This window comes from Acanthaster planci, linkage group LG11 (genome assembly GCF_054643075.1).
Source record: "Acanthaster planci isolate LZ-2023a linkage group LG11, COTS_SCS, whole genome shotgun sequence".
Taxonomy (NCBI): Eukaryota; Metazoa; Echinodermata; class Asteroidea; order Valvatida; family Acanthasteridae; genus Acanthaster; species Acanthaster planci.
The window spans coordinates 12,088,588-12,112,131 of NC_141787.1; the positions used below are offsets into that span (position 1 = coordinate 12,088,588).

General features: G+C 40.5%; 1 protein-coding gene across 1 annotated transcript in view; it reads left to right on the forward strand.

Moving 5' to 3' along the window:
* The window catches only part of LOC110990645 (uncharacterized), a 79,939-nt gene that overhangs the window by 37,219 nt on the left and 19,176 nt on the right, over positions 1–23,544 (forward strand). The window contains exons 19-47 of the mRNA XM_087143527.1: positions 347–598; positions 900–1,154; positions 1,781–2,032; positions 3,490–3,741; positions 5,225–5,473; positions 6,463–6,527; positions 8,012–8,101; positions 8,472–8,639; positions 8,911–9,042; positions 9,338–9,785; positions 10,025–10,204; positions 11,214–11,324; positions 11,951–12,171; positions 12,610–12,688; positions 13,535–13,696; positions 13,897–14,013; positions 14,497–14,754; positions 15,248–15,400; positions 16,044–16,225; positions 16,606–16,786; positions 16,987–17,133; positions 17,519–17,650; positions 17,952–18,077; positions 18,887–19,132; positions 19,281–19,406; positions 20,344–20,463; positions 21,543–21,659; positions 22,702–22,821; positions 23,308–23,442. Coding sequence (XP_086999653.1) covers positions 347–598; positions 900–1,154; positions 1,781–2,032; positions 3,490–3,741; positions 5,225–5,473; positions 6,463–6,527; positions 8,012–8,101; positions 8,472–8,639; positions 8,911–9,042; positions 9,338–9,785; positions 10,025–10,204; positions 11,214–11,324; positions 11,951–12,171; positions 12,610–12,688; positions 13,535–13,696; positions 13,897–14,013; positions 14,497–14,754; positions 15,248–15,400; positions 16,044–16,225; positions 16,606–16,786; positions 16,987–17,133; positions 17,519–17,650; positions 17,952–18,077; positions 18,887–19,132; positions 19,281–19,406; positions 20,344–20,463; positions 21,543–21,659; positions 22,702–22,821; positions 23,308–23,442 — 5,076 coding nt within the window. The remainder of the gene's footprint in view (positions 1–346; positions 599–899; positions 1,155–1,780; positions 2,033–3,489; positions 3,742–5,224; positions 5,474–6,462; positions 6,528–8,011; positions 8,102–8,471; positions 8,640–8,910; positions 9,043–9,337; positions 9,786–10,024; positions 10,205–11,213; positions 11,325–11,950; positions 12,172–12,609; positions 12,689–13,534; positions 13,697–13,896; positions 14,014–14,496; positions 14,755–15,247; positions 15,401–16,043; positions 16,226–16,605; positions 16,787–16,986; positions 17,134–17,518; positions 17,651–17,951; positions 18,078–18,886; positions 19,133–19,280; positions 19,407–20,343; positions 20,464–21,542; positions 21,660–22,701; positions 22,822–23,307; positions 23,443–23,544) is intronic.

Genomic DNA, 23,544 nt, shown 5'->3' on the forward strand with positions numbered 1-23,544 from the left:
GAGCTAAATGTCCGGGGGCACCCGGTGGTGTTCACATTTATTCAAGGGGCACAAGAAGAAAATAAGCTGCAGCTGCATTGTTAATAAACTCAACAGAGATTGTTCAGGGGGGGACGGGAGGGTGCACGGCATCTGCTGCTTGGGGGCATATGACCCCCATACATGCCCCCCCTATTTATGCCACTGTTCAAGAGATATCAGTACATGTGTATTGTGTATCCATGCTGGTCAATGTCATTTTAAAGTTTAATTCAAAGTTAGGGCTTTACGGGCTTCTAGGTTTTTTCTGGCTGTAACGGACTTGGTTGGAGGGTTGATTATTATATTTTTATTTTATTCTGGTTAGCATTACCTTACCTGACAGTGCCACAAGTGAATGATCAGTGCACTGTTCCCGGATCAGCTAACGCCATAGTAAGCTGGAATGCAGTATCTGGCCTGAACACAGGCGGAGAAGTTGTCCAATGTATGGAAGCTTCAATGTCTGTGCCTCTTGACGGAGGCGTAGCTTTCGGTTTGGGAGCCCACACCGTGAACTGCCAGGTCACCAACAGTGGCAACTGTCCTGTGATGAAAGGCTTCACATTTAATGTCCTCGGTAAGAAATGTGTCCATTTTCAAAAACACAGCTTTTTTGACCTATTTAGCAACTCTTTCGACAGGTTAAAATTCTTTTTCCAGAGGCTGAAACTTGTCTCTGATTTCTGTTTCTGTGACGAACTTATGAGTTTTAGCATTTACTGACTGAAAAATCTAAACCTTAGTTTCTTGGAAGCTGCTTTCACCATAACTTTAGCCAAGGCATCTCAATCATCTTTTTGTTTCAGAAACTAGAACAGAGCAGAAAAAAACAATTAAGGTTGATGGTATTCACTCAATATTTTTTCTCATCCCAAAAGCATCACCATCAATCAACGTACCGGAAGATTTTGTTCACTGTACCCCAGCGGGAGAGACATATGATTCATATGTAGTCACGTGGGATAGAGTAACTGCTACCAACACCGACGGTCAACCCATTCTGTGTTTGGAGGGAAACAGGCAAGTGTTTCTCAATGGGGGATTCTTTGGGGCTGGATCTCACACCATTACCTGCTCAGTTGCCAATAATGGTGGATGCACAGCAGAGAAAAGCTTCACAGTTAATGTCGTGGGTAAGGCTTGTCTATCTCTGTCGTTTGAATGTTTTGTTACCATTTCTGATCTTTGTTGCAAACGGTATTGTATGAATCCTCTAAAAGATCCTAACAACGTAATCGGTCCCACTCAACATTTATTCCGATATCGTCACATGTTTTCACCTGTCGATTCTCTAGGAGCTTTTTTATAAGTCTTACTGCCATTTTAACACAAGTCTGTGAACATTAGTCATACCGTTCTTGTGCAGCATCCATTTCTCCAAGACAGGTCAGCCAAAATTAAACACTTTTTCAACTGGTGCGCTCATGGCACATGGGATGACGCGCATGTTGCCCTGAACCTCAGCAAAACCATCAGTGGGACTCAGTTGAAAATTAGCATTTTATACCGTTAATTAGCTTCTTCATAAGCATGCCAAACTTGATTTTAAAAACATGGCTTTGGGGCAGCCGAGTTCTTACGGAGCAAAATCCGCTCCTGGCTTTGAGACTGCCAAACCCCCAGCTCTTTTAGGATTAAAATACTGGTTTTGTATGTAGAGACTCCCCAATGACAGGGCTTTCTTTGTGCCTCATATTTGGATACGTTCCTCTGTAGCTACCTTTACCTTTTCATGTTTCTGATTTTAAATTTTTGTCAGCATCGCCGTACCTGACAGTGCCAGCAGTGAGAGATCTATGCACCTCTTCTGGACTGACCTCTGCAACAGTGAACTGGGCCTCGGTATCTGGTGTGAACACCGATGGACAACCAATCATTTGTTTAGAAGGTTCAACGTCAGTCCCCCTCAGCGGAGGTGTGGCCTTTGGGGCTGGAGTTCACACCATTACCTGTGAGGTCACCAACAATGCCAATTGCCATGCATCACGGAGCTTCTCATTTAATGTCCATAGTGAGTAGTTTGTGTCTTCGAAGAAGAGAGCAGCATTTGCTTGTTTCTGCAAAGTTGAAAGAAAGTACTGCATGAGCATGTGTTGGGCCCCTTTGTCTTCTAAAATGACGGACGAAAGAAAAAGAGTAGTAATTTGAATAATCTAATGTTTATTCTGCGCATGAAGGTTGGGGTGTGCTTTCATATCGAAATTTAGGACGTTCTTTTTTTTTCTTTTTTCTTCTTTTGCCTCCTTACCCTCTTTTCTGCCTTGAATATGTCATTGCATCTCTGAACGGAAACGAAATGTTCTCGAGGAAAACCGTTTGAAACTATCCTTGGCACTGGGACATTTGTTCTCAACACCAATGTGTGTGTCTAACGAGTTCATGTCGGTATTCTTTTAATAAGGCCTGACCCACAACTGGCGTTTTGAAGACAAAAAAGAAATTGGAGATATATCATTTTGATGTTCTTGTTAACGCACGTGCGACACTGGAAGTGCCGAAGTGCCGGGATCCATCTGATCCCCTGCCCTTTGCCATTATTAAATAACGCCTTTTCAGCCAAAGGGCAACGTGAAGTAACAAAGTTTCCTTTAATGTGAAACAACCACCTAATTAATACACGAGGCTGAAGTCTTGTGTATTACTGCAAACATGAGCTTTTAGGGTGACGAATTTGGCAAGAAGATGCATAACCTTCCATCCCTAAAAGAACCGGGGCAGAATCCGCCTCTAACTGGTTTTCCTATAACGCCGTAGTGAATTTGTTGAGGAGCTGAGGCCTTAGGAGCTTTTAGAGTAACTCGTTGCAGTCGAATATACCGTTCTCGCGTAGCGTGCATTTTCCCACGACGGGTCAGCTAGGAATATACATTTTTCCACTGCGGTGCTCAATACACGAGTAATGGCACAGATGTAGCCGTGAACTTTAATGACCATAACAAAATACACACGTTTGATTGAGTTCAAACTTCACATTTGTAATGGTGAGACGTGTTTGTTTATGTATACAAAGTGTAAAAAATTGGGCGTGGCACAACCACGTTCTTAGGGGCGGATTCCGCCCCAAGCAGTGAGATGGCTCTTTGATGGTTCAAAGTTACATCTTTTCCAACAAGGACACAAACCGTGTAAAGACCTTTCTTTTTCTGAACCACTACTTCACGTGTTTAAGTCAAATTGACCTACATACGCTTTTCCATATTCTTTGCCCAGCACTTTCCATAAGGTACTGAAGCTCGTATGTAATGTTATTTGGGGTCCTATTTTTATACCCACGAATTACTAGCGTGCTTCATACAGTGACAGTGCGCTGTTTATCTAAAGCAGGTGGTTGTGAGAACAGGTCATCGATCACCTGATGTTGCAAATGTTCAGGGGTCGGTGCACTTTTAAGGTTAAGAAAAGATTAGAATTATATGCAAAGAGAGTGGATAGATTGTGATAACGGAGCGGTTTCTCTTTTCACGACAGCATCGCCATCCATTCAAGTGCCACAAGTACCTGATCAGTGCTTGAGTCCAGGACAGCTTTACCGCCGGGTGACATGGAGTTCCATCACTGCCACCAACCACGATAACCGGCTCATCATTTGCAGGATGGGGGGCATCTATGTGCCTCCCACCGGGGGCAACTACTTCTTTTTGGGAATACAAACTGTATCCTGTTTGGTTATCAATGCTGCTGGTTGTTGGACCTCAGAAACATTCTCTTTCAATGTTATCGGTAAGGAAAAACTTTTTGCAACATTCTATTATTTTGCCATTATTTTGTGGTACAGCATAACTTAACACCACATTTTCATTTCTCACCAATCTGTCGTTGTGAATCCGGTAGTAAACCATGCCAGGCAAACAGAAAACTATTAAATTAAAATGTACGAGGGCCGTTTCCATCTGTACTGCATGCAACGGCATACGCCCTAACTAGGACCGCACCCTTTCATCATCAGGTGTAAATGTGGCCACTAGATGGCTTGGGTAATGGCCATTTATGGTTGTTTAAAAACAATTTGAAGCAAATGTCATTCACAGCCTCGGCGACCACCATTTTGCGTTTAACCCTAAAAGGTCCTTGCTAAATTGGATCATTTCGGGGAAGGTGACTTCCCTATAAACTTAGCTTTCCTTTTAAAAGGTATTTCTGTCAAGGAGGTACATCACAGCTTTACAACATCAGAGCAATGCTTTTGGCTTGATCTGTTTGTCGAATGCATAATACTTTCATCACGCCTTCATTTACAAACAAATGGATAGACTGGTAGGAAAGATGTAAGCTTATCACCCTCAAAGCGTACAATAGTCTGTTGGACAGCTGCATTCATGCAACAGCCACGTATGATGGGCCTTTGTTGACAAATCAGATCAAGTACCGTCAACTGTTCTAACTTTGGCACCCTTGGGTAACTTTGGCACAAGCCACACCCGTTGGTTGTAATCGTCATATATTTGCAACGTGCTATATGAATGATAAAAGATACTCTAAAACATTTCTATGAAATCAATATCATCATAAAATACACTTGTAGGGTTTGCCTGAAGTATTTTATATGTGTAAAACTTTTTAATGTTTTATGATCCTTTATAATTTTATTTAATTCCAGCAACCTGCCAAAGTTGTCCCAAACTACGGTGGTAACATTGGCAGCATCTAATTAAGATTTAACGGACAATTAAAGAGAGGTGGATGGCTGTTTTCTATCCCTAGATTAGACTTAAGGCTTCATATGACAAAATTGTCCTATCAACAACAACAAAAATATTGCTGTTTTCAGAAAAGCAGAAACGATGACGATTCCAACCTACCAAAGTTACCCCGTTTGACGGTACGAGAAAACCGTGGTACCATCACCTTTGTCGCTCAGATATGTTAAGTCTGTCTGTGTGTAGCTGGGATGGGTTCGTTTGAGTGAGTCAGTAGTAGAGTGGGTCGGCGTACCTTACGGACGTGGCTTCCTTGGAGGACATTGCCTTGAATCTTCAAACATGGTTATCTTGCATGTTATTTCATGTCCAGATAGGTTGCAGGCTCCGTTGAATGACATTTAGTTTCCAATGGGCACATGGGAAGATGTCAGCTAGGATTTGCAATAATTAAAAAACACTACTTAGTCATCTTCCGTTCTCGTTTAGTTGGAAGTTATGAAGTCAGTTCCATTTCTCACGTAAAACTTGAGATTTATTCCTGACTTTTTCCTCGATTCCTACAGCGACACCCAGCATTATTGTACCATCTGTACCCGATCAGTGTACCCAACCAGGACAGTCGTCCGTGTATGTGGCATGGAATGCAGTGTATGGAATTAACACCAATGGGACTATTATTACCTGCACTGAGAGGGGAATTCGGGTTCCATTAAATGGAAGCATCACTTTGGATGTTGGATCTTACACCGTGACCTGTCATGTTGCAGTTGGTGACTGCGTCTCGACAAACAGTTTCTCTTTCCGTGTCATTGGTAAGACCTTTTCATCGGAGTAGACACCTAAGTCTCCATCACAAAGTGAGGCTTTATTTTGGATGAATAAAAAACTACATCAAATTAATATGTGGTTGACGTGGCAGTGAACTCTGGTGGATCAAGTCCGAAGATTGGAATTTCTTTTTTAAAATATGTGGCCCACTCTCTGAAAATGAGTCTTAAGTCCTAATAGCCACTTTTTTATATTGGAAAGAGTAAATTGAGTTTTTTTATTTGATGTATCAATCAGTTTTGCATCCTGGTGGATACTCCATGGTGAAAAATGCTGTCAGTTTCTATTGATTTACAATGTGCAGAATTATTCTAAAGGACTTTTTACCCTAAGTGGCTCTGGAGACTTAAGACTCATTTTCACATATATGCACACCAAGTTATGTCTCATTTCTTAGAATAATAAGAGGAAAAAGAAAAGCAGAATTAAGAAAAGTCGAAGAGACCTTCTGAAATTTTCTAAAATTAAGGGAGATTTCAAGAGCTAATGATAATAGTTTGCGGTACCCGCTGCATGTTACACCTGACGCAGATCGGTTGGCCCGCAGTGGCTAATTGGTTTATACGTCTGCATTACTCGGCAGGAAATCTTTGGATTGCATTCCACCCGAGTAAACGTGTGAAGGTTTTCCTAAGCTCTTGCACAAGGACTTAGTATATAAATGTATATGAATGTACATGTATGTCGGTGTAAGTTTCGCTATAATGATGAAAGATAAGAGGTCACACCTGCTTTGACTCTAGCTGTTCACCGGCACCCTCACTGGCAACGAAAAAGCCACACCCACGCCTCAAGAATGCTCTGAGGTCCTGCTGCTTAGCATGCCTCATGCAATGTGCGAGAACCTTTGCGCATCCTGCATGTGCCGAGTTCCATCAAAAGGCTGCCGCTGCCATGCAGAGACGCACCACCTCCTGCTCCAGCATGTAATCTCAAAATAGTTACTATAAATGATGTATTTTTCTTACAATAGCAAGCAACTTTCTTCCATTTGGAGCTAGAGTTGGAGATTTTCGGCTTTCTAATCAACGGAGAATAGTAAGTATTATTTTCTTTAGGGTATATTAGACTATTGGCGCCCCTTGGACTTTTTAAATGTGTTTTTGCTTGGCCTTTTCCTTTCAACAACTGTTCAAATTCTGTGCATACGCTACTGGAGACATCCAAATTTTCTTTGTGTAGCCTGTTCTACCTCTCGGGCGCTAAGTGGACTACTCTGGTAGGACACCTTTTGTATTTGTAATTAACAGGTTATACAGCTACTGAGACTAAATTGCAATCCTCATTCAACAAGCCTTTTTTAAGCCGGTGTGGATATCTTTGACGTGGGAGTCAACCAGATACCACACCAATTCTGAGAAACCTGGCATTATTCTGGAAAGTGTTTACAAACCAGATCCGTTTCTTGCCATTGATGTTATTGTTGGCAATCAATCACTTTTAGTTTATCGGCACCCAAAGGCAAACACCAGGTGCATCAAACTAATCCAAGATCCTAAAACAGTCTCAAGAGTTGCTTGCTTGCGGTCAGTGTTCAGTATCGGGGGTGATTTTGGGCTGGGTTTGTGGGATGAATTTTGAGCTTACATGCAGATCTCTGTTGTTCGCAGATCACTGGGAAACCGATATGTAAGATGCCAAGATGCTTCTGTTTCTCACATGTGTGCCTGGAGAACCTCTATTGATATAACCTGTACAAGCTCTTGCGTACACTAGACAAGGTTAAGTGCGCGTAGTTTTAGACAATCCACCGGCTGCTTCACAATTTTATTAGGCCAGGTTTATGGTTGTCGTGACTGAGATTTTTGTAGTTTTCTATGTCAATGATCATCTGTTGCAGTCTTTGTCACGGGGCTCCTCACTCCTTATGTGTTGTAAGAATTTGGGGAATTCCTTTCAGATTTACGGGGGGGGGTGCAGCAGGAATGTGTGGCATCACAGGACAGCGGGTTAGCGTATCTTTTTTTCCTTGCTTTGCATCAATGAGACCTAGGTTGAATCCCAGCTTGGCTAGGCTTTAATTGCATTTGGTTTCCAGTCCGTAATCACTGTCTCTGGTTGGTTCCGCCTACTCTGGTTTCCTCTAGCTGCCTCTAAAACTGGACTTTCTTTTTAACTCAGTTATGTGATGCTGATTGATAAAGGTTATGAATAGACATATAGTTATTGACGCTAATAGCTTTAAGAGCTGAATAAAATAACAGTTTTTAACCCCATGATGCAGTATTATAAAAACGTGCTTTATAAGATGGGTCGTGTTTCATCGATGGGCCTTTTCCATCTGTAATTCCAGGTTGAAGTACTGTTAGTTTTTTGTGGGTCTGTTGTGTTGTTGTCGAGTCATTACATATCCTGTTGCGCAAAAACAAAAGTCGGTGTATCATTCTCGCCAACAAAATGGGGTGTAAATAAAACGCTGTTTACACGTCTATCAATATGCACTGACCACAAACTGGAAAGAATGGAGCTCTGCAGTTGGCAACCTGACTTACTCCTGATTTGTTTTCCTGTTTGCTTTACAGTTCTTTACTTCAAGGAAAGATATTATATCACCGACTATTAGCCCACCGAATTTCTTTCCTTTTTGCAACGAGCTGCATGAGAAGATCTACGTAAGTATAATTTGTAAGAGCACAAAAAGTAGTGTCAGAAGGTGATCGTGATAAAACTGAATGCGATACCCAAAATGAAAAACAAAGTTATAAGAAGCCTCTAAGTACAGTTTTTGAGAACTTCAGATTTTAGAAGCCTTGCTCAAGTGTTAAGCGCAGGGTTGTGCTGTCTGAGCTCCATAAGGCAGTTGCCTTAGCAATTTAAAGATTCACAGGATTAAAAAATTATCAGAAATGAGAGTTATTTGCAAAAACGTTGGCAAAATCTTGACAGGCACTGACATACATTTTTGTGTCTGTAACAAATATTTTTTTCAGCTAATCGTTTGCAAATTAACTTGACACATCGTTTGTTGTTCATTCATTACAGTTCACAGATAATGGTGTTATCATCCTATCCAATGATCAATATCTTTACAAACGAGCTTTCCCCAGCGCACGAAGCAGGTCATTCACTGGCCGAACTAAAATGGTAGCTCCATTTTGGGCAGATGTCAGAGCCGATTTGTTTCCTTCACCGGGGGATGTCTTCTGGCACGTAAGTTTCCAGGACATCTGTGAAGTGCAGAAGGCATTGAGTAAGATGCTTTTTCCAGCAATGTTACGGTTAACACTAGTCGAAAGGTTTGAAGTAATTCCAAATAACCAATGAGTAAGACCGACATCTCCAGCAACATTCTATGTGCGGGGAACCTAAAGGCAAAAGGTGTAGGTGTTGACAAAATCTATACAATTGTCCGCTCACATTTTTGGGTGCCATTTTTACATTTCGTCGTACTATTGGGTTTTTTTTATGGCCCACTTTGCAGATTTACGATGAAAATGATCCACGGATGTTGAGTACTTTGAGCGGCATGGTATCAAGACGATATGGTGGTTTTACCGCAGCATGGGCCCTGGTCGTTACATGGAGTCGCATGCGAGCCTTTTCACCTGACACTGTACGTATGCAATATGACGCCATAAGGTCTGTACTAGTTTGAACTTTTGTGTTTTGAAGCACTTACCATTTTTCCAGTGCAATTGCCAACTCCACATTTGTTGTTTACCCGGGTACGATACAGTTAACTACAGTTAAGTTGGCCACATTCAGGGACAATATGGTGCAGCGTAAGCTAGAATGAAATCTGTTTGACAATATTTCCAAACATTAGCATTGATTTTCGTTGAGAGCAGAGATACAATTGACTTTGCCATTGGCTTACATAGCATTCTTTTCATTACGCATATTCCCAGGGTACCAACTCCTTCCAAGCCGTGCTCGTGACAGACTACATTCATGGATACGTCATCTTCAACTATGATTACTGTGACATGAACTGGAATCCCAACCTCTTGGGGAACATAAATGTCATCCAAGGCGTCTCTTGTGGGGGGGTTAGTCCACCAATCTATCTACCTATACCCAGCAGCTCGATTTTCCGCCCAGGAAGGGTCAATGGGAATTATGGAGAGTTAGGGCGCTGGTTGTACCAAGTTGACACCCTGCCAATCGGATTTGTCAATCCGCGCCTGTTTTGTCGGACCTGGCACAGACGGCAGAGCTTTGATTTTCTATTCTACTTCTACTACCTAGCTCTCCGTGACACTTGTCCCTGCAGTTTGTTCATGGCCCGGTTGGACAGAAGATATTCTCCCATCAGTTACTCTTACGTCCTGCCTACTCAGAGACGCCGTGGATTTGGTGGGTATATTTGCTGGGTACTTTTTTTGGAAAAGAAGCTATTTACTTTTCAAGTTAAGAATCTATGATATATCACAGTGGACAGGTACAGTTAATTCCGTCGAATGCCATCACTCTCACACTACAACTGGCGACTTGTTAAATGTACACTTGAGGTGAGGACCCTAATCTATTAATTAATACACCCTTTGTGTAATTTTACAATTTTTAATGAGAATCTCTCCGCTATTTTCTTGTAGTTGCCATCTGTTATGTCCGGTTGTGGCAATTCCCTGGTACCCCTGGCCCGCAGTGCTGCTACAACCTGTTCTCCTGTGATCTCCTTTATGACGTTCGAAGTCCTCGGGTTGCTTCTGTCATGGAAAGATACCCGCTCAGCCCCCTGTTCTTCTCGTCTTTCCTGCTCCAACGGTGGTATAGTAAGTAGAATGTAAACTAAAACAAAAAACAAACTTGCAAGTCTTAACACTAAAGGAGCTGGGTTTATTGACCCATCTCACAGCCAGGGTGGGTTCTGCCCCCTAAGAACTCGGCTGTGTTTTGCTGGATTATTTTGAAACCTGACATCTGCATGTCTCATTGTTGTATCATAGTTTGGTTGCTTTGTTGGTCATTTGAAGTTCAGGGCTGTGCGTACCAGCAGGCGTGTATCGATCATTGGAGTGGAAAATGTTTACCTTTTTGGCTTACCGTCTCGGACAAGTGCGCGCTGCGCAAAACAGTATATCCGATTTCCACAGAATCGATGCCAAAATGACAGAAAACAGTTACTCTATAAATTCTTATACGCTGAGTTCCTTAAGAATTGAACTCTGGCGATATTGGGAAAACTGGTGAAGGGGGGTCGATTTCGCCCCCAGTTCTTTACTGTTAAGCAACGTCAAAAGAGTGTCCAACAAACGGTTTAGTGGAACCAAAATTAGTCACATTAAGCCGAGTCACGACATCTTATGAAATAAAAAGGGCAGTAAGGCTAAAGCCTTGTATAAAAGAATGTTTTTCATTTTATGCAAGGCCAGAGGATGATAACGAAATCAGACGATTGTCTTGCTCAAAATAAATTTGGGGCTTGTAATATAACAATTGGGATTTGAAGACAATGAAATGCCCAACATTCCATTCATTGTTGATGGAATGTGTGTCTGGGAGATGCAGTGCTTCATATAAACCTGTCGGCCCGCATTGAACTTCCAGTACTGTAGGCCTATTTCTAAATGTTACATTTCAGTTTTGTTTAAAGTCTGTGTTGTAATTGACAATCGTTTAGTACAGTGTGCTTGCCATTTTATTCTTGTGTTCAGGCTCGACTTGTGACGTATAGTAGAAGATCAGTGTAATCACATATGAACATGATCTTCTATGGCACCATTCCCTTTGATAATATAACTGTTCAGCGCAATGAACCCAATTCTTTGATTATAATCACAGACGAGGAAGTGCTGGCTCGCTACTACTGCTGTGAGGTTTCCACACTCTGCTACTTGTACAAGCAGTATAGACCACTTATGACTTGCCGCAGATACTTCCCACCATTTTGGTGTAAGTGCAAAATCATGCCTAAGAGTCATGCGCAAAAAACAGATTATGTAACATGACTTGTACGTCTTGCTATAAATTCCGTTGTGTTGGCGTCATATAATTGCATGCATACACTGACTCACAAAGATCCCTGATTGGACTGAGAAAGTCCTCTCTTCTGCTCACCCATCGAAATAATTTTAATGTTGTTTGGGTGTTTAACTTGTTTGTTTTCATTTGCTTTTTATGCTGTGCTGTATCTAGCCTGGTATTAGCTTATAAACTGTGCTAAGTTTGCTGTAATGCTTGATGAATGGCCAATCATTTGAAGACTAAAATGATCTTTAATGTATGTCAGCTTTCGAAATTTAGACGATCTAGTTGGATACTTGTCTTTAATTTATTTTTGAGGAGGTGTCAGTTTCTGTCAATAAATACTTATTTATATTGAGCAGGTCTTGCATATTTTGTTTCCTTCATTCTTTTCACCATGTGCTTGGAAAGTCAAGCAGAACTTGTGCATTTTGCAGAATCGATTTACTGTTTGTTTTCCAAAATTGTACACATTTAAACAAAATTTAACATTGAAAATGCCTCAAAAATGCTTCACTTCAGTAACTTAGTTATAACTGTCGCTTATTTCGTAGTCTGGTTCTGGGGAGACCCCCACGTCAAAACGCTGGACGGGGTTGAGTACACCTTCAATGGTCTGGGAGAATACACGATTGCGCTCATCGAAGGTGACGATGGGCAGAAGCTGTTTGAACTTCAAGGCAGAACACGGAGAGCCACCAACAAGGAAACCGGAGAGCTAACTGACGCCACATTCTATTCGGGATTTGCTGCACAGTTTGTCGGAGTTGGACAGGTTTGAGACGCTTTACATTTATGAACACATCTAGTTACATAATCAACAGAGGGAGCCTTAAATTCAGACTCATATGAGCTCATGTAGATTCAGTCTAAAACAGGTCAGTGCCCCTGAACCACGCATTTGTGATATATTTACTTTATTGCATAATGTCTTCAGCTTTTTAATCTTGATGAAAGGAGGTTCCTTGATGATACACATGAGCCCTTAAACAAGTGAATTTAGAGGTTCTTACATATTGAGCAGGTATTTCCGTGCTCTGGCTTCTGAGCCTAACTCTGTACTGTCATAAATTTAAATTTGTCTTCTCATGCTTAACTAACAACTCGGACTAACTGAAACAGATCCATGACGAGAAAATAAGAACGCCCTTAGCTTGAATCTTTGCAATATGGTTATCTCTAAAACAATTGATCTAGTGATTTTCCTTTCCAGGTTGAAGTCAAATTAAACAGCGATGCCACAGATCTGATAACAACAGTCAATGGTGATGTTGTCACTCCCACGACCGAAGGTAGGCTACGTCCTGTAGTGATATGCAGCTGTTTATGATGGATTAGCGATAAAACCCCTCCTGCCAATGGCCCAACTTCTTTCAAACAGAATACGCGAAAATATGATCATATATTCTTTGAATGAAAATTCATCATATAAAGTAGTTGTCCGCCTGTCTTCTACTAGGGCATAAATCATGGCACAGAGAAGGCATGTTATAATTTTTTAATCACCAATTATATAGGAATCTGTAAAACTCGACAGGTGACTTATTAGAACGTGTAAATCAAGTTACATTTAAAGTAGAAGTTTTATACGCCATTGTTGACAAATAATCGTCTAATGAATAAGTAATATTCTGAACCCTTACGAAATTCAACAAATTGGCAGCGTAACAAGAATTTTTACTTAAAGCAATTTAACTTCAAGCACCCAATAATGAAAGAATTTTCTTATCAATATTGCAACGAAAATATAATATACGACCGCGACTAACTTATAACCATGTGTCTATACAGGGGGTGATTACTGCAAAAAATATTCAGTCTATTTCGTCAATATCTGCAAACAGTTTTCACAATCAAACTCAGCTATATTTGTTCATCACGAAAACAAATATATTGAACTGCTTACAAATTTATTTGAGGTCATTAAGTTCCAGAATAGATATAAGCAGGGAATACTAATTTCAGCAATAATACATTTTCTTTAATTTTATACAAAAAGTGAAGAAATGAGCCTTTCACAGCTTAGGAGAAAACCACTCAGGATACGAAAACCAAACATCGTTTTCCTTTTTGGTATGTCGGATATTGTAGAATTCTTTTTCAGGAATGATTGCAATTGGATATAACTCTTATTTCAGGATTGCTCATTGGCAATTTAACTGTCAGAAGAGAAAATGACACTAAAGTTACTGTCATATACCCTGATGATGTCCAACTTACTGTGGGTGTAAACAACAGCATTGGGGATATCACTGTCCAGCTCGGTCAAACCTATAGGGGGAAAACGAAAGGATTACTCGGTGAGTACATTCCAATTTGTATCAGCAATCAAGTCATCAGTGCCATTTAAGTTTTTGTTGGACTGTTGAACCGCAAACCTTGTAATGGATATCAGCTCTCCTACCTGTCAGTTCTGCCTCCCATCATTAAATTCGATTGATTTCCTCGAGGTAGCAGCTTTTGAATTAATAGATGTTGAACTCGATTTGTTTCGGATTAGGCGTTTGGGATGGTGACCAAAGCAATGATGCTCTACGACGAGATGGTACTCAGCAACAAGCCACTGGACAAAATGGAGAAATGCTGGAACGCGATTTCTATAACTTTGGTGAAACCTGTAAGTCAAGCAACCAGAATTGTAGACTACGTGTTTTGAAGAAAATACGTTGTAGTCCTGATCACGGTCAGTGTGAAAGACCAATAAACCAACTCAATCTTCTATGAACTTTTATTTTTCTATATATCTTAGAGTTCATTGATATGCTTTCAATGCACTCTGAAGGAACTCCTGAAAAGTTTTTCAAAAAATGTTAACATTGTTTCCTGCGGTTCAGCATCCGTAGGTTAAGCAATGAGAATATCTTGGGCAAATGTTTCAGGTGGAACCTTTAGTCATAGTGCAAACATATTGAAAGAGCTTAACTTTTGATTAAAGGATTTATTTTATAGTTTTTATCTCAAAATATCTCGTGTGAAATGCTCGTCTGGTTCTGAGAAGGCTCAGTTAGCTTGGTTCTTTTGGAAAGCAGGTCATAACCATCAACACAATAATGACTGTCATTTATTATGGTTATCCCTTCTTTTCTATTTATCCTCTAAGGGCGTATCTCTGAAGCGAATTCTCTCTTCTATTATGTTTCTGGTGAAAGTTGGGCAGCATCCAATGCCCATTCGTTCGTACCACAGTTCTTAGAGGATTTGATTGCAAGTGCTCCTCAAGACAAACTTCAGAGAGCACAAGAACTCTGTGGAGATAGCAAGATGTGTTTGTATGACACACTGGCCCTGGATGACGAAACTGTCGGGCAGGCTACAATGATGATCAATGCGATGAACACAGAAAGTGAAAAATCAGGAAGTAAGCTAATGCAATAACCCCATGTATTGAAGGAATAAGATTTTCTGCAACCTTGCATTGGCACCTTAGTGCAATTATGAGAAATTTGCGCATATTTGGTTCCATACAAACGTGAGCACGGTACGGTTAACCGTCTCACAGTTGAAGACAATGGGATGATTCATTTTGCCAAAATAAACAAATTGTGTAATTGGTATTTGCAAAGGTATCGCTTTCTGGAAAAAAATTCGTAAAATGGATATACCTTTCTAACAAACCTCAACCGACTTGAGGCTTTATGCTTAGAAAATGCCATGTGTGCATGACAGAGCTGGCACATCTTTCTATTAAGCACTTCTTATGTATTACACGTTATGATTAAAGATAGTGCTGGGATGTGAAATACAGGCCATCCTTAATACAAGACATCTGTTCTATCAATTTTTTTGTTTTTAGAGTTGTTTTAAGATACAGAATACAGCAATGTTGCAATTAATGAAACGTTACTCCATAGCTAACTTCCCTCCGAATATCACACTGGTGAACAACTTCACTGTGATGGTGGGAGTGGAATTCTCCTACCAACTAGAGGCATATGATCCCGACGGGGACGCCATCACTTTTACTCTGCTTGAGGCAGTTGCAGGGGCATCCATCACCGAACAAGGTAAAGACAGCGACAGCATAACACTTTCTAGCTTACGCCTAGCTATTCCGCTTTGGTACACATTCTTTTGTCACTAATTGTAGAACCAGATTCCAGTTGATAGCTAACAGAAGAGGATGAAGGGGGATTATGAGTGGGATCATTAGACTGTACTCTTTCTTAAAATTCCCGCCGTTGTCCTCTTCCATCAATCTGGCTATTGCGGCTGCTTTGCATATTTGTGTTCCACGTTCCCTATTGTGCTGCCAAACCTAGTTTGTTAGCCATGAAATGGTGTACCCTTTTCCTGGAGAATGTTGAACTCTTTCCATGTAATTTTGAAAGATGACTTTCCCAGAGTAGTTTTTCTCAGTGTAGTATATGAGGTGAAAGTTTTGTATCAAACACAGAATATTTCCTGACATAAATTCATCATAAAATTTAAACGTTTGGTAATTAGTAATTTCTTTTAATGTATGCAAGAACTCCTGTAAAAGGCATACTACCTAATGTCTAAAGGTCCATATGTTGAAAGATTGATTAGAATTTGAAAGAAATTGCCTGTCGTCTTGATCTGTTTTCATTTATAACAGGGATCCAATTTCAAAGAATACTGTTTTATATAATTGTGTGCTTTGATATGTCCCAACGCTTACCTTCGTAGGTGGTCTGTTCACTTGGACACCAGTGGACAAGTCAAAGGTCATGGTTGGTTTCCTTGCAACTGACGGCCTTGCTAATGCTACTCTGGAACCGATCGTACAGCTATGCGATTGCATGAATAGCGCCACGTGTCTTTGGGGTCAATTTGTGATGGGCACAGAACTTGTTGCAGACCGTTTTGGGGTAAGTGTGGAAGAATGCTTGCTCTTCCTTGATAAAGACTGGCAGTGGTGACACATATATGTTGTGTTGGATTTAAATACTAAACTACCTTATTTAATCTTTAGTAAAGGTGAATACCTTACAGTGTGGCTGACGCATTTGACGCAAACCACCCTTTTCATTATGTTTGAAGGAATGAAATCAAAGTGTAGGCTTTTAACAAATTCGTGTTGCAAATCTAATAGGCACTCTGCACTGAAACAATTCGAACGGTGTAAAAAAATGCAAGAAATGCACATGGCATGAAATGTCCGCGGCCAAATCATCACAGTGATTCCTTTTAAAGACAGAAGACGATTATCTAATGTTGACATTCTCATTTTGGTTGTGTGTGCTGTCAGGTCGTACTGTGTGAATGTGAACCTGGCTGGTCTGGTGAATTCTGTGAGGAGAATTATGACGCATGTGCGGACAACCCTTGTTTCAGGGGGGTAGCTTGCTTTGACGAGGAACCGCCTTCACTTAACAGCACTTGTGGACCCTGCCCCGACGGGCTAGAGGGTGACGGGAAGTTTTGCCAGGGTAAGTAAGGGAATTGTTTCACATCGGTTAATTTTCCAATCCAATGATCACACAAGCCACCTGAGGTTTTGATGCGTCAAAAGCGACGAAGCATGGCATTTGGGCCACTTCATGTGCAAGTGAACTGATTTATCCCTGACAAAGGAAGATGTTTCTTTGGCGGAGATATAGGTTACAGCTTATGTTTATTTCTTTTGCAGATATTGACGAGTGTGAGCTATATAGAAATCAACCAGCCAGCAGTGGTGGGATGGGTTGTGATCAAATATGTACAAATACCCTCATGAGCTACAACTGCAGCTGCAACTCTGGTTTCACTTTATATCTGGATGGCAGGAGATGTATTGGTACGTGCTGCGTTGTAGTTTTATTCAAATATAGAGATGAACTTAGGACCAAATGCAGCCTTGAATCCTTCAGGTGGTCTCCCTTGCAGTTGAAATATTTAGGCAGTCTCATGGGTTTTTGCAAATGATCTTGCATGCTACTTGAAGATCTGTCTCCAGAGGCGCTCTTAGCAAGTCTCAACCCATTGGTGCAACAACTATTATGGTACTGTTCCACAGCCGTCAACGGCATCAAACTTGTACAGGTTGATTTTGGAAAGGCAGGGAGTGATTATTGATAATGATACTAATACCATTCTTCTATTCCAACCGGACATGTGTTTATGTGAAAGATCCCAGGCACTCCTCAACAAGTACTTCTAAAATGTTTGACGTGTCTACCTAGATATCGATGAATGTGACCTCCAGACTGACAACTGTGACAACAACGCTTTGTGCAACAACACCCAGGGCGGCTACGAGTGCATGTGTAACCCAGGCTTCAACGATGACCTTAGGGATGGAACGATGTGTTCAGGTAAAGGGGTGAATAGAGCAGTGATGATGTCGAAATGATGGTGTCCATTATATGCATTTCCAGTATTTTCTTAGATGGAGCAAAACACTCATCAGTGATAATTCCGAGGTAATGTAAAGCAGTGTGATAAGCATCTTCTGCTAACCGGTTAGCTTCAATTTAAATTGCTATACTCTAAAAATCAACACACAAGCAACAGGAAAGTCTTAACTCCATGTTAGCGAAGAGTCACAAAAATAATAGCACCGGTGACAACACAGAAAGTACAGTTGAAGGTTGCAAACTAGATTTTCTCTTTCAGACATCGATGAATGCAGCGAAGGTGGAAGCAACAACTGCAATGAGAGTGCTCAATGTAACAACACTGTTGGCTCATATCGCTGTACGTGTAATGATGGTTATGAAGGCAATGGCATAACATGTTTAGGTAAGGCCATTAAGTTGCCTAATTCTGTTTAGTAGGCTACTTAAATCAGTGGATTTACAGTACACTAAACAAGCAGTCATTTATTCCCGGAAGAGGTAAGTTTTAAACTCCAGTGATGGTATCCTGTCCGCTTCCTGCAGTAATCACTGGTACCAATCCTTTATTGTTTCCACGAGGTACACGCAGCAGGCACAGACTTAAATTATGTTTATATTATATTATATATTTTAGATTATATACAAAGGTGATTGACCAAGTTCAAGAAAATATTTTCATTAAAACTCTGCGCGTCCCAGACACAGAAAGGGTTCATAACTTTCCCGAGGCAAAATAGAATAGATGCTGATATTTTCATAATTCAATGCGTTCACAGTGGGACTTGTAAATGGTTTGAGCAGACCATAATATGTTTTGACAATCCATGAATTCCATCGGTCATTTTAGCAGATATACCATTTTTGAACACTCCTTGTAGAAGAACATCGACCGAGAGCCAATCACAAGGGTCAAACATCACCTGACAGTGTGGTATATTTTTTAGAAGCACCGTCAAAATTGATGACAAGATGCAATTTGAAGAGCAAAAAGGCAAATTTCTGCTGTTGCATCATATCATACTCTGCTGTTGTTCACATTTACGCTCTAAAATGTTAAAAGCAATTGAGTAAACTTATCTTTTTTTCACAATTTTCTCGCTGAGTGACAGTTGTGCTTGGTGCAATGGTTTAAATTGATCGATGACGATGAGCCATATAAAATAATAATAAATGGCAAAATGAAATTTTGCCTTGCTTTTTGTGTCGCCTTAGATGTGAACGAGTGTACGAGGAGCCTTCATTACTGCCACGTCCAGGCAATGTGTTCAAACAACGTGGGATCATTCAGCTGTGCATGTAACGATGGCTGGACTGGCAACGGCGTCAACTGCACCAATGTTGATGAATGTTCGAGACCATTACCAGTCTGTGATACCAATGCTGAGTGTACAGACACACCGGGCAGCTTTTCATGTCGGTGCAATGCAGGATATGCTGGCAATGGAATGATGTGTGTGGGTAAGCAAAGCTCACATGAGGTACGAATGGAGGGTGTGCGGTTGACAGTTGGTCCCTGAGTTACTGCACGCCGTAAAATAGTGGCATAGCATTTTGCATATTTTTTCACTACCGCTGACACTCTATCATCACTATTACCGTTTCTCAGATATAAATGAGTGCACTACAGGTGAATCAACATGTCATTCTGAACTCGGAGAGTGCACCAACACAGATGGCAACTATACCTGCAGTTGTAGGTCTGGATACACTGGGGACGGTAGGAACTGCATCGGTAAATACACAATTTGGTTTTACAATTTCTTAGCTCTACCTAGTACCCGTGACATTTTGGCCGTTTTCCAATACTCAACTTCGTCTCCGTCTCAGGCTTTGTGTAGGAAACCAATCCTCGATTGTGAGCCTGAAGCGTTTAACTTAAATTGAAATACTGTAATGTTTTGCCCTTTTGCATCTTACTTGATGTTTTGTGGCACTCTCAGACTTACAATTGCGCTTATAACCTCAAAGTCAGCAAGTAAAAAAAACAGTTGAAGCCTAAAACGGAGCCCAAGTCGAGTATTGGAAAACGGCCTTGGACAAAAGTTAACATAGCCCTAGCAGTCCGGAATTCCGAATTCAAAATGATTTTACGTATACCCAAGGGGTAAGGGTTAACCCTAAACTATATGACAGTTGTTGGACCTGTAATGCGTTACATTACTCATGGAAGGGACACTCGGATTGTTAGAGTTGAATTACCATAAAGTTTACCCCACATCTATTCCCTTGTCAAATACTGTTTAAATTCCTGTGAATGGAGTTGGAACTTGGCAGCGTATGGCCATCAGAACAGAAACTGACGACTTAAGTGTGGTTTTATTTCTGAGATTGGTGATAGTACACATCCAAAGAGGAAAAAATAGGGATCACTGTAATTGCTGGTATAAAACTGAAAATGCAAAGATGTCATTATAATTTTAGGTACGCTTTCAGTTCACAAACTTTGTTTCACAAATAGAGAAAACGTTATCCGCTGCAGCAAGTATGTTATCTTACCAGTGACCTGCAGGGAGAACTAATGCGTATGATCGGTGATGTTTCTAGTCTCAATGCGTAAAATGTGTAAAATGTGTTCAAGTACACCTTGCGGCAGCTGGCAATAGCAGATGTCAAATTTGCCTTTGGTTTACACAAAGATATATGCTCAGCTACCTCTTTCTTTTTTAAAGATATCAATGAGTGTGTTGGGAGCAATGATTGTTCTGGGAATGCCAACTGCACCAATACGGAAGGTAGCTTTGAGTGTGACTGTAGAATGGGATACACTGGGAACGGTGTCATGTGTTCCGGTAAGATGTCAATTAACTAATATATAATTAACCGTGGGTCCGAATTACATTGTGTCTTGTTAATCTTTTCTCCTGCAGGTTGAGTTAAAAAAAAATGGAAGGCTTTTCCGATCCAGTTTTGTTGAGGTCATTACCTGGATTGTGTACTGTTATATAATTGTTCATGTTTGTAGACACGTACAGTGCAGTGTCCCACCAAGCCTTTACGGAACAGTTAACATTGTGTGGAGATCCTGTAGGCTACTCAGTGAATTGTGCTTCATCTTTTTGACAAATATTGGAAGTTACTCCTGATGAATCAGTGTTTTTGTTATTTGTATTCAGTTGTCATATCTAGTTTTAAGACACATTGAAGTAGATGAGAGTCGATGTGAAATTTTTGTTACTTTTTTCCAAAAAGACCTCCAGATACAGCAAGACACGTATTAAATTAACTAAAGGGTTTGAGCAAAGAGTTGAAGGCTGCTAGATTGAGCAGCGTCTCTACGACTTGACGAAAATAAAATAACCAAGAAACATTGGAAAAGAAAGGGGCGCAGTTTAACAGACGGTTTGGAGGATCCAATATGACACAAAGAATACAGGTGAAAGAAGACCCAGCAGGAGTCAAACAATGAAGGATAAAAAAATTTAGTAAGTGCTATTACAGGAAGTAGGTGTTGAACGCTGAAATACGGGGGCGTATATTTGACACGGCAAAACTGAAATTCTGCCCACTGCTCCATCGACCTGTTTAAAAGGTGTTTGGCTTCACGAGCCGTTTTCATAAAATGGAATTTTGGACAATCGTAGAGGAAATGCAGCTGAGCTGGCCATTCTGGCCAGGATTACAATTTTAAAAAATCTAAAAGAGGGTTTTGCTATAAAAAGGGGAAACTAAGATAAATAGTATCTAGAAATTGAAATAAACTTGCTGAGGGCACACCTCCGTCATGATAATAGATTTATAGGTAGTAATGCTGTGAACAGTAATTGTTGTTTCAACCACATCTTCAATCCTAACTGTCCTCACCACCCACTTTTAAGTAATGGTATATTGTTCTCTCATGAGTATAAGTATTTTGCTTAATTTTGTACAGACATCGATGAGTGTACTCTGGGAATTGACAACTGCCAGCAAGTTTGTTCAAACAACATTGGATCATTTATTTGTACGTGTGACGTTGGTTTTGGGATGGTAGACGAAGTCTGTAAGGGTAAGATGGCGATTGAATTTTGGCAATTCGAGCAATAGAAATTAAGCAACCCAAATTCTTGAATGATGCAATTGTAAAGCAAGGGTTATGTTATGATTCTGTTAAAAGAAAGAGGCCACGGAAAAGATGCAGCAGCTTTGCTAGGCCCGTTTCTGGGGTGTTTACATGACTTTTAATGATACAAAATGTGAGATATTATATTCAATATTAATTGACGTCACTTGAGTCGTAAGGTACCTGAATGTTTTATGAAACATTTGAGGTGTAAGGATGTATTTGGCCTTTAGAACCCCACTTGCTCCAATCACTTAATATCAAAAGTCACGTGCCAGCAAAAAAAGTAAATATTCGGAAAATACATCATGTCGGAGTACCAGTTCATCTTGAAAAGTTAGTGTAGCCACGCTTCAGGCGTTTTTTTTAAGTGTGCGGAAATCGCCGCCCCTTGTTTGGGTGAAATGACCCTACGCACCGTTCCTTCGCAACTGGCCGCGTCTTTTTTCAGCATTCCTTACAGAGTAACTACAGGCTAACTAAGCATAAAAAATGTCTCCTGTTCAAAACAGTTGGCGAATATAACTTTGACTTGTGTGTAGAATATAATGCTAATGTTAAAAGAAACAAACGGCTATTTACCAATTAGGAAAATTGCACTGTGCATCCATCAATGCACTTAGTTTTTGGGCACCGTCATACGTTAGCCAGTTGCAAAGCAAACGTATTTGTTGACATAGTAAGAGTCCATTTTGATAGTTATGTTTAATGTTTCCCCTGCATGAAATTTAGATAGGGGATGGGGGATACGCGCAGATGCCGCAGTTGAATTAATTTTTGCTAAGAGAATGTACATATGTACTGTATTATAAGGTAACTTTTCCTCTCAGCAGAAACTTTCTCGTTCCCGGCCTTGACTATAGACTGAAAAAATGTGTGTTTATAAACATTTGAACAACGTAGATTTGTGGATGTATAAGAAATTGAAAAAAAGTGTCAGTTTTCTCTCGATGACTTCAGCATATGCATGTTTGTTATATTCCTGCAGCCAACCGTGCTTGTATGGGTAACAATTGTACCCGTGGTGTCTGCTTCATGAACAATACCATTGACACGTGTAGATGTGATGCTGGATATGCCACTGTAAATGATTCCTATGTGTGTGAAGGTAATTGATCATGATTTTCTTCCAGCAACGCCACATGCCATCCTTTTTGGAATTACCCTGTAGATTTTCCAAATAGCAGGGTATCATTGGGATTAGCACAGACCGGTGGAGCAGCACTTTTCGTGTGCCCCCTCGAAAAAGACCGAAAATTGAAATGATCATGAATAGGTTATAAGTCTCTGCGAACAGACGTAGCCATTTACATGGTTACACAAATATTTGGTAATGAACAACGTGGACACTGCACATCTGTTCGATGTTCACTGATTCGTCACACCCTTCTGGCTTTCATTTCAATTTTCACATTTACCCAGTAATCCTGTTTCCACATTTTATAAAAATACTTTCCACTCTTTATAGTGATCCTTCAAAATAGTATTGTATTCTTGTTGAAAATGTTTCATCTCCTGTGCTGGTCCATCACTAAGGACATTTTCCGATCGACGAAAATGCTTTTTAACCTTTGCGTTTCTTGCCGCGTCTTAGATATTGATGAGTGTACCAGCCCAAGTAACCTTAACAGATGTGGAGACAACTCAGTGTGTAACAACACACTGGGCGATTATCAGTGCATCTGCAATGCCGGTTACACTCTCAATAATGACCAACGGAGCTGTTCAGGTAAACCTAAATATCCCAAGTTCTATTCACTTCTCTCCTCCTAATAGCATCGAAAGATGCATGCAAAGAGGACACTGTTCAACTCCTTATAGTCAGCATCTC